Source organism: Nannospalax galili, unplaced genomic scaffold, assembly GCF_000622305.1.
Source record: "Nannospalax galili isolate Female #2095 unplaced genomic scaffold, S.galili_v1.0 scaffold517, whole genome shotgun sequence".
Classification (NCBI taxonomy): Eukaryota; Metazoa; Chordata; class Mammalia; order Rodentia; family Spalacidae; genus Nannospalax; species Nannospalax galili.
The window spans coordinates 906504-929336 of record NW_008340098.1 but is presented as its reverse complement, the minus strand read 5'-3'; the positions used below and the strand labels follow the sequence as shown (position 1 = coordinate 929336).

Here is a 22833-nt window from a genome sequence, read left to right as displayed (position 1 = left end):
CCATGCAGTGTTACTTAGTTCTGGCTGGATCCCATTGCCTTCTGGGCCCAGCTCAGCACTGTCACTCAGGCCTCTGCTCCAGTGTCCCATGCCTTGGAGGCTTTGAGAATGTTCAGCAGCTCTGGGATCAGCTTCTGGCCTGGTCCTTGCTTTCTGCCTCTCATAGCACTGTGACTTCCCGAGGACTGTGAATTCACATTCCTGGAGCATGTCTGGCTGAGTGTGTCTGGGTTGAGTGAGGGTAAGGTGTCATCTGTCTTCCTCACCAGTTTCCCCTGTCTAGCTCAATTGACTGAGTGAGGAGCTAAAAGCTCTGAGCTGCAGGGCAGTTCTCTTTTGTTTTTGTTGTCTTCTTTTAGCAAGTGCCAGTGGGGTGTTAAAGACATAACAGGCTGATGTCAAACTGCTGAGCCTTGTGGTATCAGGAGCTCTGAAAAAGACTAGAGAGGAAAGGAGCCTGCCAGGGTGGGCTCTTGAAGATTTAGGCATCCTTAGGTGTCCCATCCAACATGTTCGGACTCCCAAATTTACAACTTTCCTAGTCCCAGAGCATCCTGTAACCTTACCAACTTTGCAGTCCCCTGAGTATCAAGACAAGAATCCCAGCTGCTGTGAGCACACAGTGACCTGGCTTTTGGCAGACACATCCCAGCGCATTTGGATGGGGTTTAGTGATTGATGACCTGTTGAAGTCATGCACTTCTTCCAGGCTCTTTAAAGTGATAATAGTATTTCCCCTCTATCAAATACTCAGTTTGTACTAGGTATTTTGATAAACAAGCTACATGTATGCTATTCTTTTTATCTTGGCAATATTAGAAAGTAGGCACTTACTAGTCCCATTATAGAGATGGGAACTGAGGCTTACAGTAGTCTTATGATTTGCTTAAAGTGATGTAGCCAGGCTATGAACATTTCAAAGCCCATGTTCCTGACCACCACATATAACAGCCACATAAGTGTCACTGTCTACAATCAGGCTAGTCTTACCTGTACACCACAGACCACATGCACACCAGGACAGCTATGAATGCTGCCCAAGTCAACATTGTAAACTTACTTAAAACATTATGAGTCTTTTTTTTTTGGAATAAAAATTTATTTGAACTCGATTGCACAGTTCAAGTATGAACTTTGTAGGCAACAACATTGTGCAGCAATGTCAGGTTAGCCCAGCTATGAATGCTGCCCAAGTCAACATTGTAAACTTACTTAAAACATTATGAGTCTTTTTTTTTTTGGAATAAAAATTTATTTGAACTCGATTGCACAGTTCAAGTATGAACTTTGTAGGCAACAACATTGTGCAGCAATGTCAGGTTAGCCACGCCATATGCCTGACTGTCTTCTTGCCTAGTCATTTTTCCTCTGTGTACTCATGACTCTGTATCACTATCTCTGATGACACTGGCTTCTAGCTCATGGGGTGCGAATGCACATGGTATGTGTGTATGGGGACAGGGTGAGTGCTCTGAGTATGTGTACATAGAAAGCAATTTTGTTGTTGTTGTTGTTGTTGTTTTTGAGACGGTCTCCCTGTAGCCTCAGCTGACCTGGAATTTACTATTTAGATCAGGCTGGCCTCATTTCATAGAGATCCTCCTGCCACTGTCTCCTGTGTTCTGGGATTAAAGGTATGTGCCACCACACTTGGCTGAAAGCAGAAATCTTAAGGGACTGAGTCCACATTCAGTTTTTTTTCTTGCCAGGATCAAGTGGAGTCCTGGGCACTGGCGTCTGTTGAATAAGTAAAGGGATGAAGGCTTGGGCTTGCTTGTGTCATCCTCTACTTCTGAGAAGGACAGGCAGTTGCATTTCTAGAGAATTTACCACATCTGAGTCCCAGGCTCCTTTCCAGGTCAGCCTACGACAGGATATAACCTATGCCAAAGAGACTACCCTGAGGGTGGATGTGGAGAACACCCTGGGCAAGGGGGAGGAGACTTCTGGGGGACCCCCAGTGCTGCAAAACAATGGATGTGCTCGTTGTCTTTTCCGTCTTTCTTGATCCACAGACTGTACTGTTCTACCCTGCTCTCTGACCCCTAGGAGATGAGAGATCATTCCACAGGCCTTTGGCCAGAACCAGGGTTAGGAGCCCTGATTACTTCCCTATCCTAGTGGTTTTCTACCCTTGGCCTCATCCTTGTGTAGGATCCCTTTGTGTCATCCACATTTGAATGTACCCTCTGTTCCTGCAGGGACCCTGAATGATGGTGTGGAGTACCCTTCTCTGTGTCTCTTAGACTACCTCCTGAAGTCAGGATCTATGCTTGCCCATCATCTGTATCCCACACCCAGCACAGTACTCAGGACCTGGTTCTAACTCTTACTGAATACTCACTATGTGCCAGGCATCGTTACCTGCACCAACTCAATGAGTCCCACAACAGTCCTGATTGCCATCTCCACTGAACAGGGAAGGACACTAATAATCACAGAGGTTGAGTAGCTTGTCCCAGGTCACATGGTCAGCACATGGCAAGACTGGAACTCCATCCCAGGCATCGTGACTCCTGAGTCAACAATCTCAAGACTGTCTTTAGTCTGCCTGTCTATTTGTTGTTTTTGAGTTGATGTTTCTTAGGGCACCAAGAGAACCCGTTTGCCAACTCAGGGGTAGAAGGTGGAACATGGGTCACCATAGCAACTGAATCAATGGACTGTACCAGCTGTTGAGTCCTTGGGTGGAGGTTCTATGCTGGCCAGAGGAGGCTGGGTTGGCATGGGGCAGTGTTTGAGGTACCAGATGCAGTGGGAGGACCTGGAAGAGTACCAGGTGGGTAGTCAGGCTACACAAGGCAAGAGGGACGAAGGGGAGAACTCTTGCCTGAGATTCTAAAGTTTACCAGGCAGGCAAGGATGTCTCTTGCCTCTGCTAAACTTGTATTCACATGGCCCTGATCAGCCCCTCTCATCCCCCTCACCCCATATCTCCTGTCCCAGAACCCAGCTCTCCCAGACTATATGCTACTTTGCTTCCTTCCCATTGTATGGTAAAGAAGTCAGGACACTGTTTCCTCCTCTACCACCACCACAGACATCTACTCCTGTGGGTTACAGTGCCTCCATTTCCCCAGCTGTTCCATGAGGGAATTCCCTTTTCCCCTAAGACTCTCTGCTCTTCCAGGGCCCAAAGACCGGATTGAGTGGCAGGTTACCTCTCTGTTTTGTTGTAGGCCCTGACCTTCCTGACGAGAAATGAGATTCTAAGGTGAGTCGAGGCCCAGGTCCTCTTTTCCTCCTCACTGAGCTGGGTTCTTCCTTGGAGTGGCTTCACTCTGGTCCTTGAGCATGGTCCCTGCTCAGAGTCACACAGCCCTGGGGCAGCAGCTGGCATGGGCAGGCAGCCCTGAGGGCCCACTGGAATGGAAGGGGGCATCAGGCTTCCCCTGTGATGTGGTTTGCTGACACCCAAGGCAGAAATTCTTCATAGCATCCTAGGCTGGCAGAGCTTCCTGGGGACAATGAGGACAATGAAGGAAGGCTTAGAAAATAAAGGGTAAAGCCTATTTGGACCATTCACTGGCTTTCCTAGTTGTTTTCTCCATTGCTGTAACAAAATACTTTGACCAATACCAACTTGGGGAGGAAAGGTTTATTTTATCTTACATCTCCCAGGTCACAGTTCATCAGGGAGGCCAAGGTAGAAACTCAGGGCAGGAACCTGGAGGCAGGAGCTGGAGCACAGGTCATGGAGGAATGCTGCTTACTGGCTTGCTCCCCTGGCCCCTGCTCAGCCTGCTTTCTTGTGCAACACAGGCCCACCTGCCCAGGGGTGGCACCACCCACAGTGGGCTGGGCCCTCCCACATCACTCAGCAATCAAGAAGATGCCCCACAGACATGGCCACAGGCCAGTTCTATGGAGGCAATTCCCCAATTGAGGCTCCCTCAATATCCAGGTGTGTCAAGTTGACACTAAAACTGTCTAGCACACTGGCCATGAATTTGGAAGCATCACTGACACTCAGTCTGCTGCCTGTCCCCTCCCTGCCCTGCCCTCTCAGGCTCCCCTACATATACAATGTGATCAAAGAATGTGGGGTGAATGGCCCTGGGCCCTGTTCTCCAGCAAATTCCTGTCCTATGGGAAGGCTCCTGGTCAAAGCCATCATAATCCAGCATAGAGATGTGACAAATGGCTCTACAGCACAGAATGGGATGATCGGGGTAGATGCACTTGGCTGGAGCAGGTATTCGATAAAACCTGTTTGGTGTATGAATGAGCTCTCCATGATATCTTTAGGGGAAGTCAGGGAAGATAGGAGTAAGAAGACCATTTAGGTATGCTGTTCTGGATTCCTCTTGTCCTCATCTGCCCTTTTGGGACTGACTCTCCCCAAGCACCATGCCCAGCCTTAAGGCCATGAGCATAAGACTCTCCAGGCAGCAATAGGGGTAGCTAGGTGACAAGGATCTATGGAGACCAGGGACAGTCTTGAGGCTGTGTTCTTTTCCTTTAAAAAAAATACTATTTGCTTACCTTTTGGTCCCCCACCCCTTATAGGAATGAAACCTAGGTCCTCATACATGCCAAGCAAGTGCTCTAGCATTGATCCACATCCCCAGCTCACTTTTTTAAATACAGAAAAAATTAGCAAAACTCCAAATGACTTATATCTTACTACCCACCTAATCCTTACTGATATTTTCTAAAAAGTAATGAGTACATAAAAATAAAATAAGATGTTAGGGCTGGAAAGATGGCTTAGGGATTAAGAGCACTTTCTTTTTGTGCAGCGGGTCTGATCCCTAGCACTCACATGGCAACTCACAATTGTCTGCAACTCAAGTTCCAAGAGACCTATGACACCCCCTTCTGGCCTCTGAGGGCACTGTGCATACACATATTGCACTTACATACATGCAGTCAAAACACTCATACACATTTTTTAAAACTTTAAAAATGAAATGAAATGAAATAATACATAAGTATGACTAGAAATTCCAGATAGAATCCAAGTTCCAAACAGAAAGCAAATGTCTCCTGCTGCTCCTTCTCTCTGACTCAGCTCCTATTACTGTCAGTTTCTCATCTGGGCTCCAAGAGATCCATGTACAGATCTTCATGCATCCCTCACCAGTTACACCCATGCACCCCGCATCCCACATTCTATTCATTTTGTTCTGCATCTTTATCTTTTTTTGGAGTTGTCCTCTTTGCCAGTTTTACACAAAGCACATGGAGACCCACTCATTCCTCTTCAATGGCTCTGGAGCTTTCCCTTGTGCAGATGAACTATAATTCATTATCAATCCCAGTTATGGATAGTTATATTGTTTATGGTTTTCACTTTTACAAATGATACTCTATTAAACATTTATGTACAAAATGCTTATCCAATGACCACACTAAATCCACTGGAGAAATTTCTAATCATAGACCTGCTGGGCATAGGGTAGATTTATCTTAAAAATTGATAGGTGTAATGAAATTGTCCTTCAAAGGGGTTGCACTGGTTTGTCTTCCTGGCAATAAAGCATGATGAGGCTGCTCTTCTCTTCTTTCTAAACTAGGAATTCTTGAAGGGTATCTTTGGTTTCCATGATTCCTTATATGTACTGGCATGTGGGGTGGTAGTGATAGTGATGGTGGTGGTACTGAGGATCTGGAGAGGGAGAAGATGGAAGACACCTGGGTTTTCTCTCTTGAATACTGCCCCTCCATTTTCTTTGCTCTGTATTAGTATCCTGAGAATGGTGTCCTGGGAAGCAAGCCATCCTAAGGGACTCTCCCATGTGAATTGACCACCTAGACCTTGAGGTGACACCTGTTCAGATCCTATTTCCAGCCTGCTTCCGTTCCCACCGAAGGGGCCTATTATGGTTTAAATGTAATCATCCCAGGCAGGTTCATGTGTTTGAATACTTGATCTCCCTCTAATATGGGAGGCTATAGAATCTTTAGGGCCTTGGTGGCAAATGTAGATCTCTACAGGTGGAACTTGTGGGTTATAGGTAGGTTCTGCTCTCTTTGCTTCTTGTTCTGCTGGGATATAATAGGCCACTCCATGACCATAGATCCAGCTATTCCAACTGCTCCAGGCACCGTGCATTTCTCTACCATGAAGGGCTGTATCCCTTTGAACTAGAAACCAAAACAAATCTCTCCTCTAAGTTGTTTCTGTCAGGTATTCTATTATAGAAACAAGAAAAGCAACTGACAGAAGGCCCTTGCCCTGTCTGTCCAAAGGCTCCTAGGAAAAGTGCCACTTCAGTTCAAACCTGTCCCACAGATTTCTCTCAAAGCTCTTTCTGGCCCACTCCTGGTCCCATTCCTCAGGGCCCATACCTCAATTGGGTAGTTCCTGCTACCTTTACGAAAAGAAAAAGAATGGGTCAGTGTGGGATGGAAGGTACCCCCAAATAAGGAAGGCAGAATGGAGGATGGAGTGACCCAACTCCTACTGTGCATCTGTCTCTATATTGTGCATCTTCAAGTAAGCCAGACAAGTATAGGGGGACAGAAATTCCAGGATGGTGGGGTGATACCAGAGGGGGTTTATTGCCTCCACCAAGGAAAATTGCCAGCCCCAGAAGACTGTATCTTTGGGGGTCACTGAGGACATGGCACAGCTCTCAGGAGCTCTGAAAAATGGACACGGATCCCAAAGGATTGAGATGCCCAAATACTCTGGCTCAAAATGGGAAAAGACACTTTGACCTGACCATTCTGCTTGTATCAGGGTGCTCTGGGTGACATCAGTGCAGATATGCCCACCAGTGGGATGCTACCCTAAAAGACTGGAACCTCTGCAGAGGATTTTAGAAGAAGTGTGATCCTCAATATGCAGCCAGCTCCAAGACACAAGATTAGGAAAGCAAAGTCAACATGGCCCCAGTTAACACGGATCACAGACTTCTCCTGTGTCTGTTTCCCCTACTTAAAGGAGAGCAAAGGCATATTTTTAAAAGAAGAAACCTGTAAGTAAAATAGGAAAGCAATAGTTGAGAAAGGTCAACAAAAATGTGATATGGGCCAGATGAGACCAGAAAAGTAGGCTGAGAATCTTAGGTGACTCCATCTCTTGCCTTACGATCTGCTTGGCCCAAGTTCACCATCTAGATAGAGTTCTAGCCAGGCTGACTGCTGATTTGGGACCACCAGGCACAATAAAGAGCAAGGGGCCTTCCACTCAAGACTTCAAAAACTTGCTGTAAGTCTGACTTGAAGGCCAAGGGACTCTGTATATCAAGAGGAAATAAAAAGAGCCTGCACGTATCATGATATTTCAGAATACCAGATAATGAAAGGATCCTATAAGTCTTCCACAGCGGAGAAGATTATACATCATGGTTCTGAAATCAGAATGGCACTGGGCTTATGTTGGAAGACAGTAGCTAAACCTGTTCAAAATTCTGAGGAAAAATATTCCAATCTAGAATAGAGTTCCTAGTTAAACTATTAATCAAAAATGAAAGTGGGATAATATTTTTACATACAAATTCTTTAAAAAAGATCATTTATAGACTTTCTCTGAGAAAGGATTTTGAGACTGTGCTTTACTAAGATTAGTAAATAAACAAGAGAAAGGAGATGCAGGGTGCAGGGAAGAAAGGATTCCAACACAGAGGACGGGAAAAGGGAATTGCAAGGACACGTGTGAAGGGAAGCTCAAGCACACAACGGTCAGTGGGCCTAGACAGTGATCATTCGGATCAGAATCCCGGAGGTTGTCAGAATGGTGCCTCTGGGAAAACAAAACAGACCCACAGATGTCCATAATAATCATAGCAAGAGGAACTTTACAGTTCTGCAGAAAGTTTGCGGCGTGAAATAATGATAGGCACACGGAAATCCAAGCAACAACAAAAAGCTTTGCAAGAAAGAAAATGTAGTTGTATTACACGAGGGAACTCAACTGTGAGCAATGTTTGAATAATATATAACATATAATAGTAATAATGTAAATGCTGAACATCAATTTAGGCAAATTGTTTTATATTAGGAGACTGGGAAAGGAGAAATATATAAAGAGAAATAAATCTTCTTTTTTATAGGAGGATGTCACAAGCTAATGTGTGTAATGAAAAAGTATTGACAAGTGGCAGTGTTAACACAGTACTTAGAAGAACTATATAAATATTTTTAAAAAACAGCCAAGAGAAATAGCAAGCTGTTTGTATAATGCCTCTGGAGAACAGGGTAAAGAAGTGGTATGGGGTAGAGAGTATAATCATTTCAACTGTAAGCTTTATGGGTCTACTTGTGTTTTAAACCTATTTAAGTGTATTGCTTTGGTAAACTAAACTGACAGATAGAGGATGCTATTGGTTTTGTGAAATAAGGGATGTTTATACATGCAGATATGGAAGGAGAAAATCTGGAAGCAAGCACGTGCACAAACACACACACACACATACACACACACACACACACACACACACACAAACAGAAACTAGGCCAGCTTCTCAGAGGCAACCTGAACATGTCAGGGTTAGGGATGCACCATGTGTAAATGAAGGAAGCAGCTTTGACATTGATGCCCAGCTGTATGGCGAGGGCTCAGGAAGAACATGGCACATCATCTCTAGGAGAGAAAAGGCCATCATAAGCTGCCAAGGCCAAGTTGGGCCAGACCAAGCCCTGGTCACCTTTAAACATTTTTCCTATGTGGCCTCTGATGACAGGCTGTGATTTCCCTATAATTATGACAGATACATGTGGCCTCAATGACAGCACAGTGGAATGGATGTAGCCCATTGAAAAAAGAGTGACTTAGGGATCAGTAGGCAGAAGGATCCTTTGTGGGGACAGTGATGACTGTGTCTAACACTTCTCATCTTCTTATCCATGACATGAATAAGCACATAAAGGCCAGATCTCCAGATCCACAGATACTGTGAGGGAGCCCAGTCTGCTGGATAAATCTGCGGTCACTCTGGAATCTCTCAGGAGAGAGATCCTTTCTGGGTTGAGGGTGGGTCTGCTGAAGCTTTGCTCCCAGCCTCTGCCCAGACTGACCCAGCCATAAGTCCTTCCTCCCCCTCCCTCCCTCCCTTTACTCCTTCCTTCCACACTGGGGATTGAATATATGGTCTCACACATACTAGGCAAATGCTCTGCCACTGAGTTATCTTCCTAGACTCTTACAAGGCCACTCTTCCTTCTTAGCATCCTGGAAGCTTCCAAAATTTTGGAGTATTACAGGTTTTCTTCCTAGAAGTCAAAATCCAGGGTTTGAGGCACAGCTCTGTCATTTTCTATGTGTCTTTGGTGAGGATTTATTACACCGTGGGGTCTCAGTTTCCACGTCATAAAACAAAGTGAGATGACTCAGCACCCAGTCTCACAAAGCCATCATTAGAACAAAGATCAAGTACATGTCATTGTGTGAGCAATGCAGAGCTCAGGGCTGAGCACATACAGCTGGTGCTATCATGATATTATGACCCTTATACAAATGAGGAAACTGACTCAGAGAAAGGCAGTGATTTGCCCAAGGCCACACAGCTTGGATGTAGCAGGATCAGAGAGTGAAAGCTACATGTTCTGGCTAAAGAAGGGCCATTTATAAATATCTGTAGGCTAGAACAGAGCAACAGTTGCCTATGGGGCACGAGAGAAGACCAGTTAGTTGAGCCAAGGTTGAGACCAAGGGTGGGGAACTCGGGGCTTTGCTGACTGCCTGGTCTTTGTCTTGTAGGACCAGGAGAAGTCCTGGGAATCTTGTAGAACCTGCAGGTGACTGGGTCCTATCCTGAGCTTGGATAAGAACCTAGGGGACTAGGGAGCAAATTCCCTACATGATTCTAACAGGAAACTTCATTTGAGAACCATTAAACTGGAAGGTCTCAGAGGCAAAGGGGTGAATAAGATGCCAAAGGGGTACAGAAACCCAAAGCCACAGATGCCTACAGTAGAGGGAGCCAGGCAGGGGAGTTACAGAGACACTCATTTCACATGGGAAATTGAGGCTGTTGGGGAGAGGTGTGGCAAGTCCAAGGTCACATGGAGAGGTAGCTAACTGCAGAGTAGTCTCTGAGCCACAGATAGCCTGTGTCTGGTCTTAGAGCCAAGCATGGAAGCGAGCCACACCCGGGCTGCTGGCAGGCTGAATGTGTGAGTTTCTCAAATGGCTTTGACTTTTGAGTCCATTAGTGATTAATTCAGAGCTCCATTTTGAGCTGGCTGATCCATATTTGGAGGAGAAGAACATTCTGTGGCAACTGAGATGTAGCCGTGATTCATCTGCGGACAGCTGGCCCCTGTGGCTGTCTGGGAAGGCACAGAGTCTGATCAGGGCCCCCGTCCAGCACCCCACCCAGAGTCTTGGGGGTGGAAGGGGGAAGGGTCTTTCACCTGTGGGGAAGATGGACCCTTCAGGGCAGACAGCACAACTCAACCTGTTTTAGGGTCCAGTCATCTGCTCTGTTTCATCCCAGTTGTATGATCTTGGGCATACTCTGTAACCTCTCCAAGCCTCAGTTTACCCATCCACAAAAATGATCACTTACACCTTTCCCATGGGTGTTACTGGGAAGATTCTATGAGGTAATGTGTCTGAGTGTGTTCAGCATGCAGTGTGTAGTCAGAAGAGGGAGTGGTCTAGCAACAGCAGGTCTCTTTTCCTCGCTGCTTCCCAGCCTCCTTTCCCTGGGCTTCTGGGATGGTATTTGGAGACCCTGACTTTCACACCTACATCTGTATGACTTTAGGCAAGTCGTTTATGTCTTGCTTTTTCTTCTGTAAAGGAGAGAGTGTTCCTTGCCTTTCAGGATTGTTATGAAAAACAGAAAAGAAAAAGAAAAACAATTATCTGTCAAAGTTGGCACTATGGGGTAGGGGCAGAGGAACCCTGGGTGCACACCACAAGAATGTGTTCCAAAAGACTTTAAATTAGTGAAGGTCGGAAGAAATGGCTCAGTCATCAAAATGCCTGCCATATAAGCATAAGGATATGATTTCATCCCCAGAAGCCATGCAAAAAAAGTTGGGTGCTGCTTTGACTCAGAGATGGCTAGGCAGAGATGAGGATCTCTAGAATTTCCTGGCCAGCCAGTTTAGCTGAATCAGTGAGCTCCAGGTTCGGTGAGAGACTCTGACTCAAAAACATAAACTGAAAAGTGACAGAGGAAGACACTGGGCATCAACCTCTGGCATCCACAGGCATGTGCACACACTTGTGTATATACACATGAACACACACCCATATCACCTCAGTGAAAGTAGGTCTGCTTTTCATTATTGCCCTCCCCCAGTGATTCTAACAATAATAAATGCTCCTTTGTCTGTAACTGACCACTTCTAGGCCCCTCTCCCTTAGAGGCCAGCAGGGATGGGACCTCTAACAGGAATGGTTTTCCTTTCTTCCTGTTGACCTTGAAGACCCCCTCCCAACATCTTCTAGAATTCTCTCTTAATCCACTCTACACCCTGATTTTTGGCTCCCTTCTGCACCTGCACAGAGTCTCTAAGGACAGTCCCTTATGAAATTGGCGGGGTCATGGTCCTCTCCATGAATCCCCATGCCTCAGTCCAGCTCCCATTTGCCAGGTCCTTCTAAGTCAGCCCAGAACCATTGAAAAGGGTTGCTTCCCAGTGAACAATCAGGATCAAAGCCTATGTCTATGGCCTCTGGCAGTACATCTAGTAGTAGAGGGAAAAGATTCAAATGGGTTTGTCTGTCTGCCTCACTGGACAGCATCCCGGCAGGATGAAGGCTGAAGTCCTGGAAGGTGATAGAAGATGGAGGAACACTTCAGAGGAGTGGAAGGTATCCAAAAACACCAGCTATCTCAGCCCAGGGCCTAAGGTGTCTTGTGGAGGAGGAACTGCAGTAGCTGGCCTCTCAGGAGGACAGATTTGCCAAGAATTAAACTGAGGCCAGGGTAAGGGAAGTAGACCCTAACCCATATCTCATGACCTCCAATTGCCAAATGGGGCTCTCCCCAGGGCCAAGGCCATTTGGAAGGTTGAAGGCCAGGGAGTCAGTGGCATTGGGTGAAGACCAGCTTCCCAGAGTACAGAGATGGACATCATAGTCAGCAAACAGAACCCTATTTTGTTTACCCTCCATTTACCCATGGCTGGGACTTACAGGATGCTTTGCTAGTCAGTGGGCTTGACAGGATGAGGGACTGGAGGGGAGGAAATGGTGACTCTGTGGTCCCTGTTGTTGGCCCTGAATCTCCAGTCATAAAACCATCCCTAAATCTTCACTTAGTCACATGCTCCTAAATCCCACCAACCAGAATTCATCTGAGTTTACCTGGGAGCGTCAGTGAAGGGACTGTTCACTATAGTTTGATCAGATTGCTTACTTCTAGCACTCAGCTGAGATTAGAAGTTTGATGGGAGAGAAGGGCAGAATAGGAAAGGAGTAGAGGAGAGAAGGGTAATTTTGAAGCACACCGGAGGCTGGATGGTTGGTGAAATGACTTAGCAGGTGAAGTACTTGCCACCAAGCCTGGCAACCTGAACTTGATCCTTAGTCTCCACATGCAGCAGGAGAGAACTAAATTCTACAAGTTGTCTTCTGACCTCCATACTCGTTCAGTAGCACATATGAATGCATACCCCACACAATAAAAATGAAATAATAATAATAATAAACCAGAAGGGGGCTAGAGAGCAGACTCGAATCGCTTCCTCCATCATAATCTAGCTTGGGGTTGTACATAGCCATAAGGTACCACGTGCCAGGAGAGGAACCCAGACAGGACACAAGGACTTAGCTCTATCTGGACCTTAATCATCTTACAGTTACACCCTAACACACACACACACACACACACACACACACACACACACACACACACATACTTTCATTCACATTGAACTTGTATCACAAGAGAGGTATTGCTTGCCCTTGCCCTTTATCCAAATGTATAAAACCAAGGATCACAATATTAAGTTGCCCAAGATCACACAGCTCTTCCGGGCCAGTGCAGGATCTGCTGCACAGGCCTCTGGGTCTAAAGCCACCACACTTTCATCCACTGGCTGCCATGGCCACTGTACCTGAAGATCCAAGAGCCTGCCCGTGGACAGGCACTGCTGTTGGGATGGGGTGAGAGAGAAAGAAGACGAAGGGTCATCTTCTCTTGGGCCAGGGCTGGGCTCCTTCCTGTCCTGTTCCTCTTACCTCTCATTTAGCTATGGCACCCTCTACCTGTAATGTACAAAGTCCCCTGGGCTGCTATGCGGACCTGCAGACAGTGAGGGGGATAATATGGTGAGAGAAAGACTGTTCAGTCCCACTGTCTGCCAGGACTGCTTGTTGCCAGCCGCTCGCATGTAGATTTTGATCCTGTCTCCCCATGGTCACCAAGTGACCTCTTTTCTCCATGCTGAGGATGGGAGTGGCCAGATGGTCAGGAGGGTACCTAGGTGTCTCCATCTGCATCTGAGGGACTGGAATGAGCCACCACAGAAGTCCCTGGCAGCTCTGACAACCTAGAATGGACACTGTGGAGTGTGCCTTTCCCCATGTTCAGCCCCCTTTTTGTATTTCTATCACTTACTAGGCACATGGGAGGGGTTGGGATGTTTCTAGAACACTGGAAAGATATACTGCTGCCTTTTCAGTGTCAGTCTATCTTTAGTCTTCTTCCCTTAAAGAGACAACCACACACATTGGGCAAGGGACTCCATGGTCCCTTTTGGTCACCCATGTGGCCACTTTGTCTCTCTTGTCTCTCTCCTCAGCATCCACGACACCTTTCTGAAACTCTGCCCCTCAGGCAAGCACTACAAGGAAGCCACACTGACCATGGACCAGGTCAGCTCCCTGCCAGCCCTGAGGGTGAGTCTGGGAGGAAGAATGGGTGAGGGGCTGAAGGTGTGTCAGGGGCGGGGCAAGATGGGCCTTCCATGTTGAGTCTTGAGAAATATCAGCTGACAGCCTTGCTCCCAGGAGGCTCTAGAATCTCCTGGCAGAGGACATGGTCCTCAAGTGCTCCTCACATGTCTGTCTCCCCTCTAAACCCATCAGACCTGGCCAGACAAGTATACTGACCATTGCCCTCTCTCAAGTGAGACCACTGGGCCAGGATATGATACTTGGCCAGTGGAAGGAGGAGGTTCAGCTCGCCAATCCCACCAGGACTGCCAGTCCCTTCTGGGCCTCAGCTTCTGGCCACCCTTTTAAAGCTCACCATTTACTTTACTTTTCACCCACCCCAGTGACCCTTTGGGGAAGCCATCCTTTAGGCCATCTGTGTAGCCCTCCTCAGCCCTTGCCATCTTTTGCTCAAGCTGCCTTAGGGCTCTTCTGGAAGGACAGTGTTTTCAGGTTCTTCTGTGATAAGCAAGGAGGACTGAGACTTGCAACCCGAGGACTGTCCCCGTAGCCCGACTTCTTTTGCTAGGTATGACTAAAGGGAAGAAGGGCTCTCAGATTTCAACTCTGACCATTTATTCCTCATGGATCAATCAATGTTGCCAAACTCCCCCAAGCTAGGGGGTTTCCTCAGATATATCCAATATAAAGCCTTCTGGGCTGTGTGCAGCCAAGGACAGCTTTGAATATGGCCCAACACAAAACCATAAACTTCTGAAAAAGTATGAATGCTTTGTTTTTCTGAGTTGTCCTGTTTTATAACTTGATTGTGTGGTTCTCAAGTGTGAGGTTTGTAGGTGACAATATCGTATCACAACATCAAAAGGCTGGACACCTCTGCAGGAGTAAGCCAGGTGCTCTGGCTTTCTCCACTTTCCCAGGGCTGAATCCTACATTCCATATATATGAATCAGATGGACAGACAGGTACATGCATACCTATATACACACACCCTGCCCTTGCTGTGGGTGAGTCCCCATTTCCTTTTATGTAAAATGGGAAGATAGTAGGGAGTAGTCTGGGAGGCTCCTGGCACCCATCAGGCAGAGAAGCCTATATCTTTTAATACCATCCTTACACCTCTCAGTTCCTTAGGGATAGTAAGTTGAGACTGTCTCTGTTATGAAAAGGCCTGCCTTCCCCCAGGGAAGCCTGGCTCAGAGGTACACAAGAAAAGAACTCCCAAGTCATTCCTCAGGTTCTAATTAAATGTATCCATGGTTGGTGGGAGGCAGTGTAGGGGTAACAAATCACAGCACTCAGACTTTCTTATATGTCATTAGGATCTTGGCGGAATAGTGATTTGAATTGTCTTTGTGCAGTGAGGACATACCTTCCTTTCTGTCTCAAACAGGATGGGCTGTGAGGACAAGGCTACCTCAGGGATGAGGCCAGGGACCCAGGAGGAGGAGCTGGCTCCTGAGAGGAAGATGCAGAGTAGGAACATACATAATCATTCAACCATTGACTACATGGTCCTCCTAAGTGGCAGTCCTGGCTCTGGAGCTGATAGAAGAAAACTAACGCAAAGCTAGGGTTTGAATAAAAGTATGGAAAAGGTCAAAGTATGAGAAAGGGCAGGGCAGCGGGGCTGGGTGTAGGGCTGTCCTTGGGAGAGGAAAGGCCTCTCCAGGTGGTCCCAGGCATCCAGGTCCAAGGACCCTGTGGGGTTTTCAACAGTGCAAGGAGATACTTCTTATTCTTTTTTTTTTTGGTCTTTTTGAGACAGGGTCTCCCTGTAGCCTGGAACTCACTTTGTAGACCAGGCTGGCCTTGAACTCACAGAGATCCACCTGCCTCTGCCTCCCAAGTGCTGAGACTAAAGGTGTGTGCCACCCCACCCGGTTAGGAGATACTTCTTAATGATCAAAAACTGTGCGTAGAGAATGAGCTCCTCACCACTAGCGAACTGAGCAGGATGTGCCGGACCCTTGGCAGGGGCATTTAGGCATATATTTGATATCAAAGGGAAACTGGACTGGGTGCCTCCTCTGAGTCTGTGGCTCTGGCCCTGGGATGGGTCTTGTTTTCTTTGGGATCATTTACCACAGTATGTCCCTGACTTTTTATTCCAAAACTGAAGTTTATTTTGAGCAGGAACTAGAGATACTAACCTTCAATTTTTCCAAGTAAGGACATTAAAAAAATGTCATCCACAATCACCATCAATTCATGAAACAAAAAAGGAGTTAATTTTAGCTGGGTGTGGTAATACATGCTGTAATATCAACACTTGGTAGTTGGAAGCAGGAGGATCAGGAGTTCAAGGCCAGCCTGGGCTACAAGAGATCGTGTCTCAAAAAAAGGGAGGGGGGTGGTTAGGGATTTAGCTCAGTGGTAGAGTGCTTGCCTAGCAAGCACAAGGCCCTGGGTTCGGTCCTCAGCTCAAAAAAAAAAAAAAAAAAAAAAAAATCAAGCAAGCAAGCAAGCAGCAACCAACAAAACAAAGAACCCAAACAACAAAAAAGTTAGTATTTGCGGCTACAAGCCATCCTTGACTCCAGTTCCAGGGGAATCCGAAGCCCTCTTCTGACCTCCATGGCATTGCGCGACACGGATACACTCACATACATGCAGGCAATATACTCATACACATAAAATAACAGAAATAAAATATTTTTTAAAGTTAATATTAAAACAAAAAACTTTTTTATCATTCTCCCCCAACACATTTTTGTCTTTATTATTCTCCCTTTGTGATCAGTTGTCAACATCTTTGCCACTGGCCTGTCATTCACATCAGACTGGGCTTAAACCTATGACTTTAGTCCCCTTCCTTAGCCTTTCAATCTTGGATGAAGCAGAAATTTTGCTTGCCAAAAGGAACAAGGAGAGGAAAGTGGGGTGCTGGTGGGCCCATGTTCTCTGCAGCCCAATGACAGGAGCCTTGTGACTCACACTACTCAAACCTTCCCTGGGGTAGGCTTGGAGAACAGGGACCTCAGGGAACTCTAGGAATTGCTACAGCTCCGTTAAGGAGCCTGAATGGTATGAGAAGAAAAAAGTTTTGTTTTCTTAATTTGGGTTCCCTCATGGAAAAAGTGGGTTTGACGCCAGAAAGAGTAGGATTCACTCAGCGAGCAAGGCGTGAGAAGGTTCCCGGAGCAGAGATAGCCGGAAAGGGTTGTTGACAAAGACGCTTGCTGGGTTGGGACACTGTGCCCCTTTTCCACGTGGGTTTCTGCACTCTGTTTGTCTGCTCTATTTGATGTCTTTAAAAGTCAATTAGCTCAGTCTTTCTCTTCCTGTAAATAATGATCTCGATTTCTGTAAACACAGTGAGTATGTCAAGGCTTGACTCAGGTTTCTAGTTTCCTGGCCCCAGTGTCTGTGTCCACCTGGCATGACTGGTAGCAGACCTCCTGAGGGAAGGTAAAGGGTTTGAGTTGGTGGGGAAAAGGCTTGCACCCTATCCAGGCTGTTGCCAGCCTCTTCTCCCACCCCTTCAGATTTCTGCGCTGAGAAGTTAGGAAGCTGTTTCTCTCCTCTGTCCCCCCTTTCCTCTCTTCCCCTCCTCTTCTCCCTTCTCCCTTCCCCTTTCCTTTCCCCCTCCTCCCCATTTTCTCTTGAATAGGTCTCATATAGTCCAGGATGGTCTCAAACTCACTATATAGCCAGGAATGACCTTGAATTTCTGATCTTTCTTCCTCCACTTTCAGTGCTGTGGGATTACAGGTATGCTTTACCATGCCCCCCTTGGTCCTCGTGCATGATAGGCAAACATTCCACATCTCTAGCCCTCCTGTCTTACTTTCTATCTCTCCCCAGTTTGAGTCCTATCTGGGACTATCTGCTTAGAATAACTTCTTATAGTTAAAACACAAGGAAAATCATTTGTTCAACCTTTCAAGAAATTGCCCAAGCAGGAGACATAAGGATGATAATATTTTTAGTTAAAAATTAATTCTTGGGCACTGGCTGCACTTGCATAAGAACAGGATTTGAACCCCAGCACCCTTATGGCAGCTAACAGGGGATCCGATGTCTTTTTCTGTCCTCCATGGGCACTGCACTACATGGGTGCACTTACATAGATGCAGGCATAACACTCATATACATAAAAATTAAAATATGTATTTAAAAAATTCTTTAAAAGTTTTCTTTCTTTCTTTCTTTCTTTCTTTCTTTCTTTTTCTTTCTTTCTTTCTTTTTTTGTCTACTGAGACAGGATCTCATTTAGCCCTGGTTACTCTTCTTCTTTTTTTTAATTTTTGCAAGTGTTTATTCTTCTAGTAATTTTTTTAAAAATTTAGAATATTTTTATTATTCCAGGCAATTTTAACACATTTTTCCAGAAATAACCTGAAGCAAATTACATAAAAATATATATACAATGAAGTTAAGGGAGGAAAATAGGAATAAGAAATCAAAGACCAAAGGATTTGCCAACATGAGGTCAACTTTGGTGAAATAATGAAGGTTTCCGGTTAGCTCTGTTCTCTCTTTCTCTCTCTCTCTCTCTCTCTCTCTCTCTTGAAAATCCTGATGAGTTTATTGGGCTTGCTAACAGAGCATAGGGCGGGGGTTTATTTAAAGAAGTGTGCCCCCCCCACCATTTACGGCTGTGCTGGAAAGTTCACACTCAAATATAGATCCTGTGACTTCCTGACAGTCACACAAAATGGCATGAGAGGTGCCTCATGGCATTCTTGGCTTATATATCTTTAGCCCCTCCCATATATGCAGCTAAGGTCGACTGATTGGGTGGGAAGGGGTAACTAACTCCCCCATGGACTCCTTGATGAGTGTGACCATAGCTTGCCTGCATAGTGGTCAGAGGATACTTCCAGTTAACACTCCACCCCTTCCTCCGGCTCATACATTCTTTCTGCAAACCTCTTCCACAAAAGTCCCGGAGCCTTGGAGGGGGTGATAGGTGTGGGATAATCTTCCTCCCATTGTGGTAAGCCACTGTGGTAAGGGTCTCTGCACTATCTGTTTTCCATGTAGCCCTGGTTTCTCTTGAACTACCTTGAACTTCTAGAACCTCCTGCCTCTACCTTCTAAGTGCTGGGATTACAGAGGTGCATCAGCACGCCTGGCTTTTTTAAAAATTTAAAACAAAATGGCTTATGCATGCCAAGAGTTAAATTGTCGTAGGCTTGTTGCTCTGTTTCCCTCTCTCAGGAAATTTAACTCTTGGCTCTTTTGTTTAGTGTTTACTTCCTTATCTCTAAAGAGAACAGCTGGGCTACTCTCCCTGAAATCTCAGCCTTTGACTCTCCCAGAGAAGGTGTTTAGCTCTTCCCTCCCCCTAAGCCCATCCTACATACAATTCCCCATTCCAATAACCTTACAATACAGTTGCTGGATAATTTTAAGTAAAGGGGCATTTGGTGTTGTATAGTCAGCTTTTTGTTATCTTTAATAAAACACTTGAAGCAGGCTTCTTTACAGAGAAAAGAAGTTTATTTAGTTCAATTTTGGAAGCTGAAAGCCCAAATAGCATGGTACAGGCTCTAAGGACCGCCCCCTATCTTTGGCTATGTCCCATCGCAGCAGGAGCACACAGATATCTCTGTGCCTATATGGTCTCTCTCCCTTTCCTCATAGTCGCCAGATTTCAATCATGAAGGCCCCACCCTAATGATTTTATCTGATCTAATCACTTCCCCAAAGTCTCTCTGAGCACTGCAGTAGGATTGACTTTCTCTCCTCTCAGTACCATTAACAAAACTTTGGGGAATAAACTCCTCTATGAACTGGGATGGAGGACAACCATATTCACACTATAGTAGGTGTTTCTGTCACAATGATCGCAAACTCTGTTTAGAGCCAAGCTGTGAAATAAAATGTGTTGGTTTCCCTTTCTGCACATTTTTGTTGTTATTTTTTTTTTCTGGATGTAACAATTGTTTTCACTTAGTTTTCTATGTACATATCATTAACTCATCACCAAGCCTCTACCAATTGTCTAACTCTCCAAGAGCATTCAGAAGTGAGGATTTTCTGCACGTTTCATTTTCTTGGAGAAATTTCTCTTGGAGCCTTACAATTGCTTTAATCAGGACAGGGTTACATGTAGAACCCAGAACGTGTTACCATCCTAGGCTGTTCATTCCCAGTCCTTTCAGATTCTTGTCATATCTCCCTCCGACCTTGTCTGTCTTTACTCCCCTTGCTTTGGGAGGGGGGCACATCCTTTAGTAACCTTCTGATAAAGTGTATCAGAAGGTAAATGCTTCACCTTACACATCTGAAAATGTCTTGTCTTTCACTAGAGCGTTTAGATGGAATTGAATTATAAATTGGAAACCATTTTTCTTCAGAATTTGGGAGGTATCACTGGATTACTTTTTATTTTATTACTATTTATGTGTCTGTCTGTGTGGTGAGTATACACATATTCATGCCAGTGGAGGCCAGAAGAAGGCTTCAGATCTCCTTGGAGATGAAGTTACAGGTGGTTATGAGCTGCCTGGTACAGGTGCTGGGAACTGAATGTGGGTCTTCTGGGAAGAGCAGTAAGGCTTTTAAACCATTTCTCTAGTCCTTGGACTGAATTTTAACTTTCACCATTGTTACTGAGAAATATGAAGCCTTTCTGTCTCCTGATTTCGTGTGTGTGTGAGAGTGTATGTGTGTCCTGCTTTTATATTTATTTAACTTCTTTCTGGAAACTTGTAGTTCTCAAGATCCACATTTCTTTGCCCCACAATGCTGGAGTTATAGGCACACACAGTCATGCCTGGCTTTCTTATGTAGATACTGGGGATTCAAACCCAGGTCTGCATCTTCACGGAACAAGTACCCTTACCCATTGAACCATCTCCCAGCCCCCTGCTTGTTGTTTGAGATAGTCTTTCATTGGTGTGGGGTTCCTTTATTAAGCCAGGCTGACTGGCCAGTAAGCTCCAGGGATCTGTCTGTCTCTGTCTCCCCAGAGCTGGAATTACAAGCATGTACCACTATGTCTGGCTTTTCTACATGAAATGAGTTTTTCATTCCTGTCCTTGAACATTTAGTTTCCAACAGCTCATTTTTGTTCACTGCTTCATAAGTAGTACCCTCCTGTTTTTTCTGTATGCAGTATCTCTCTGATCTCTTTGAGGCACCTTTTGTCATTTGCTCGTTTGGTTCCTTGTTTTTCATGTCAGAGGCCCTCCTTGGATATCTGGTAATTGTTTGCTCATAATGAAGAGTGGGGGATGGCTGCCAAAAACCTGTTTCAAAGCTTGGGCATGTGGGTGGTATTTGTCAACTGGAGTACCACTGGCGAGTGAGCTGAGGGGGCCATTTCTTGAGGATTTCCTAGAAACACAGAAAGTGTTCTGTGAGCCAGCATCCTACAGCCAAGTTGAGAAACAGGGCTGGATGAGTCTGAGTTTAGCATCCACTTATTTATGCAATCCCCAATGCAGAAAGGTGTTAATTGGGATCTTCCCAGAAAAAAAGCCCTCCCACCTTTGGTAGGACTGGAGAGGGCAGTCCCCCTGCATGGAACAGCGAGGGCTCCAGAATGCCAACTGCTCTGAAACCCTTGCCACCAGCCCTTCAGTTATTTCCAACCTGCCAGGGTATATGATCCTAGAACCTATGAGGATTCTGGGACATAGAACAGGTTGCTTTCACCTTTCCCCATTGTGGGCTCAGTTCCTGATTTCTTGTCTCTCCTGGTCACTTACTCCTCGTTCATCTGGTTTCCACGAATGTCACTGTTCACTGCTGTCCCTTTGTGCACTGTTTTTGTGGGTCAGGCCTCCAAGAAATCCTTTTATTTTCATTCCTATGAGTGACAGAGGGAATGTGGTTAGGTGCAAGTGTTCACTGTAAAGGAAAACATCACAAAACCCTGACCTTGCCTCAGCATCTTTCACATACTTGCTGCTGCCTCCCCTACTTCTGTCTTCTGCTCCCCACTCCCCACCTGCCAAATGCTCCACTTCCTAATGTGTCCTGGGGCTCAGCCAGGGCCAGAGTTAGGTGCTCAGAGACCCTGCACATTGACTTCCCTCGTACACCCGGCTCAGCTTGATCTCTTCTCCAAGACAGGCTGGGATCCCTATCCCAGTGAAAGCTGCTACTGGAAGTGAGTCTCACTCCAGCCTGCTGAGTCCTGAGCTGGAAGGGGTCCTCAACCTTTGGATCCTTAAGACTCTTTTCCAAGGGAGATGACACAGATTGGGGGAGTGATTATTTTTAGTCCTATGGAAAGAGGTGAATAAGAAGGAGGTGGTATCTGAGTATCAAGGGTCTCCCTGCATGATTAACCATCACCTTGCTCACACAGCCCAGTCGTGGCTACCACCTCACTGCGCTTCCTAAGGTGGACAGGCCTTCACAAAGAAGCTGAAGTGGCAGATGAGAAGGGACACACACAGGGTGACAGGCCCTCCCCTCCAGAGCCTAGGCTATGTCCACGCTTCACCGTCTGAACTCCTCCACACTCTGAAGAAATCCCGTGTCAGAGGGTCTCTTGATGACTTGACAGGACCTCCTAACTCCCAGGGCAGCTCTGGGAACACTACTGTTATCCAGAGAACCCAGCTGCAGCCTGTAGCCCTGGTGGGGACAGCTGGGCCCCATCATAATCCCCAGACTTTATTTAGATCATTATCCTGAACCCCCTCTTAACCTCAACTATTCTCTATAACATGCTATAAAAAATAAATTCAAAAAGCAATGGGCAATCCCAGTGCCCAGCCCCATATGCCCACTGCCCTGGGTCACATGGCTACAAGCTGTTTCACAGGCTGCCTTGTTGGAATCTAATATTCTGTAAGACAAATGGATGTCTCTCCATCCCACAAAAGAGGAAACTGAGGTTTTGAGCAGTTAGATGCCCAACCCAAGGTCACCAAATCCCCCAAATACACTCAAATGTAAGACTTCCATATGCTTTTCTCCATCTTCTAGGGAAGATGGAATCAAGGCAAGTGTGTGTGCATGTGTATGTGTGTGCATCTGTGTGTTGGGGCCAGGGAGAGCCATTGGTCTGGGTGACTGATGATGGACCCTGCAGGATACATCCTCAGGCAGAGACCACACAAAAGTATGTCCCTAAGTTGACATGGCCTCTACGTCAGAGGTCCAGCTTATGATGGCAA

At 46.0% G+C, this 22833-nt stretch overlaps 1 protein-coding gene across 5 annotated transcripts in view; it reads left to right on the top strand.

The window, feature by feature from the left end:
• The window catches only part of Otof (otoferlin), a 230539-nt gene that overhangs the window by 43157 nt on the left and 164549 nt on the right, over positions 1-22833 (top strand). For 3 of the 5 annotated variants that reach the window (XM_029564462.1, XM_008835004.2, XM_029564460.1), the window contains exons 3-4: positions 3180-3214; positions 13654-13750. The exons of 1 other annotated variant lie outside the window; for it this stretch is intronic. In XM_029564462.1, coding sequence (XP_029420322.1) covers positions 13718-13750 — 33 coding nt within the window. In that variant the 5' untranslated portion in view covers positions 3180-3214; positions 13654-13717. The remainder of the gene's footprint in view (positions 1-3179; positions 3215-13653; positions 13751-22833) is intronic. One more of the 5 variants, XM_029564461.1, reaches the window with a different exon arrangement.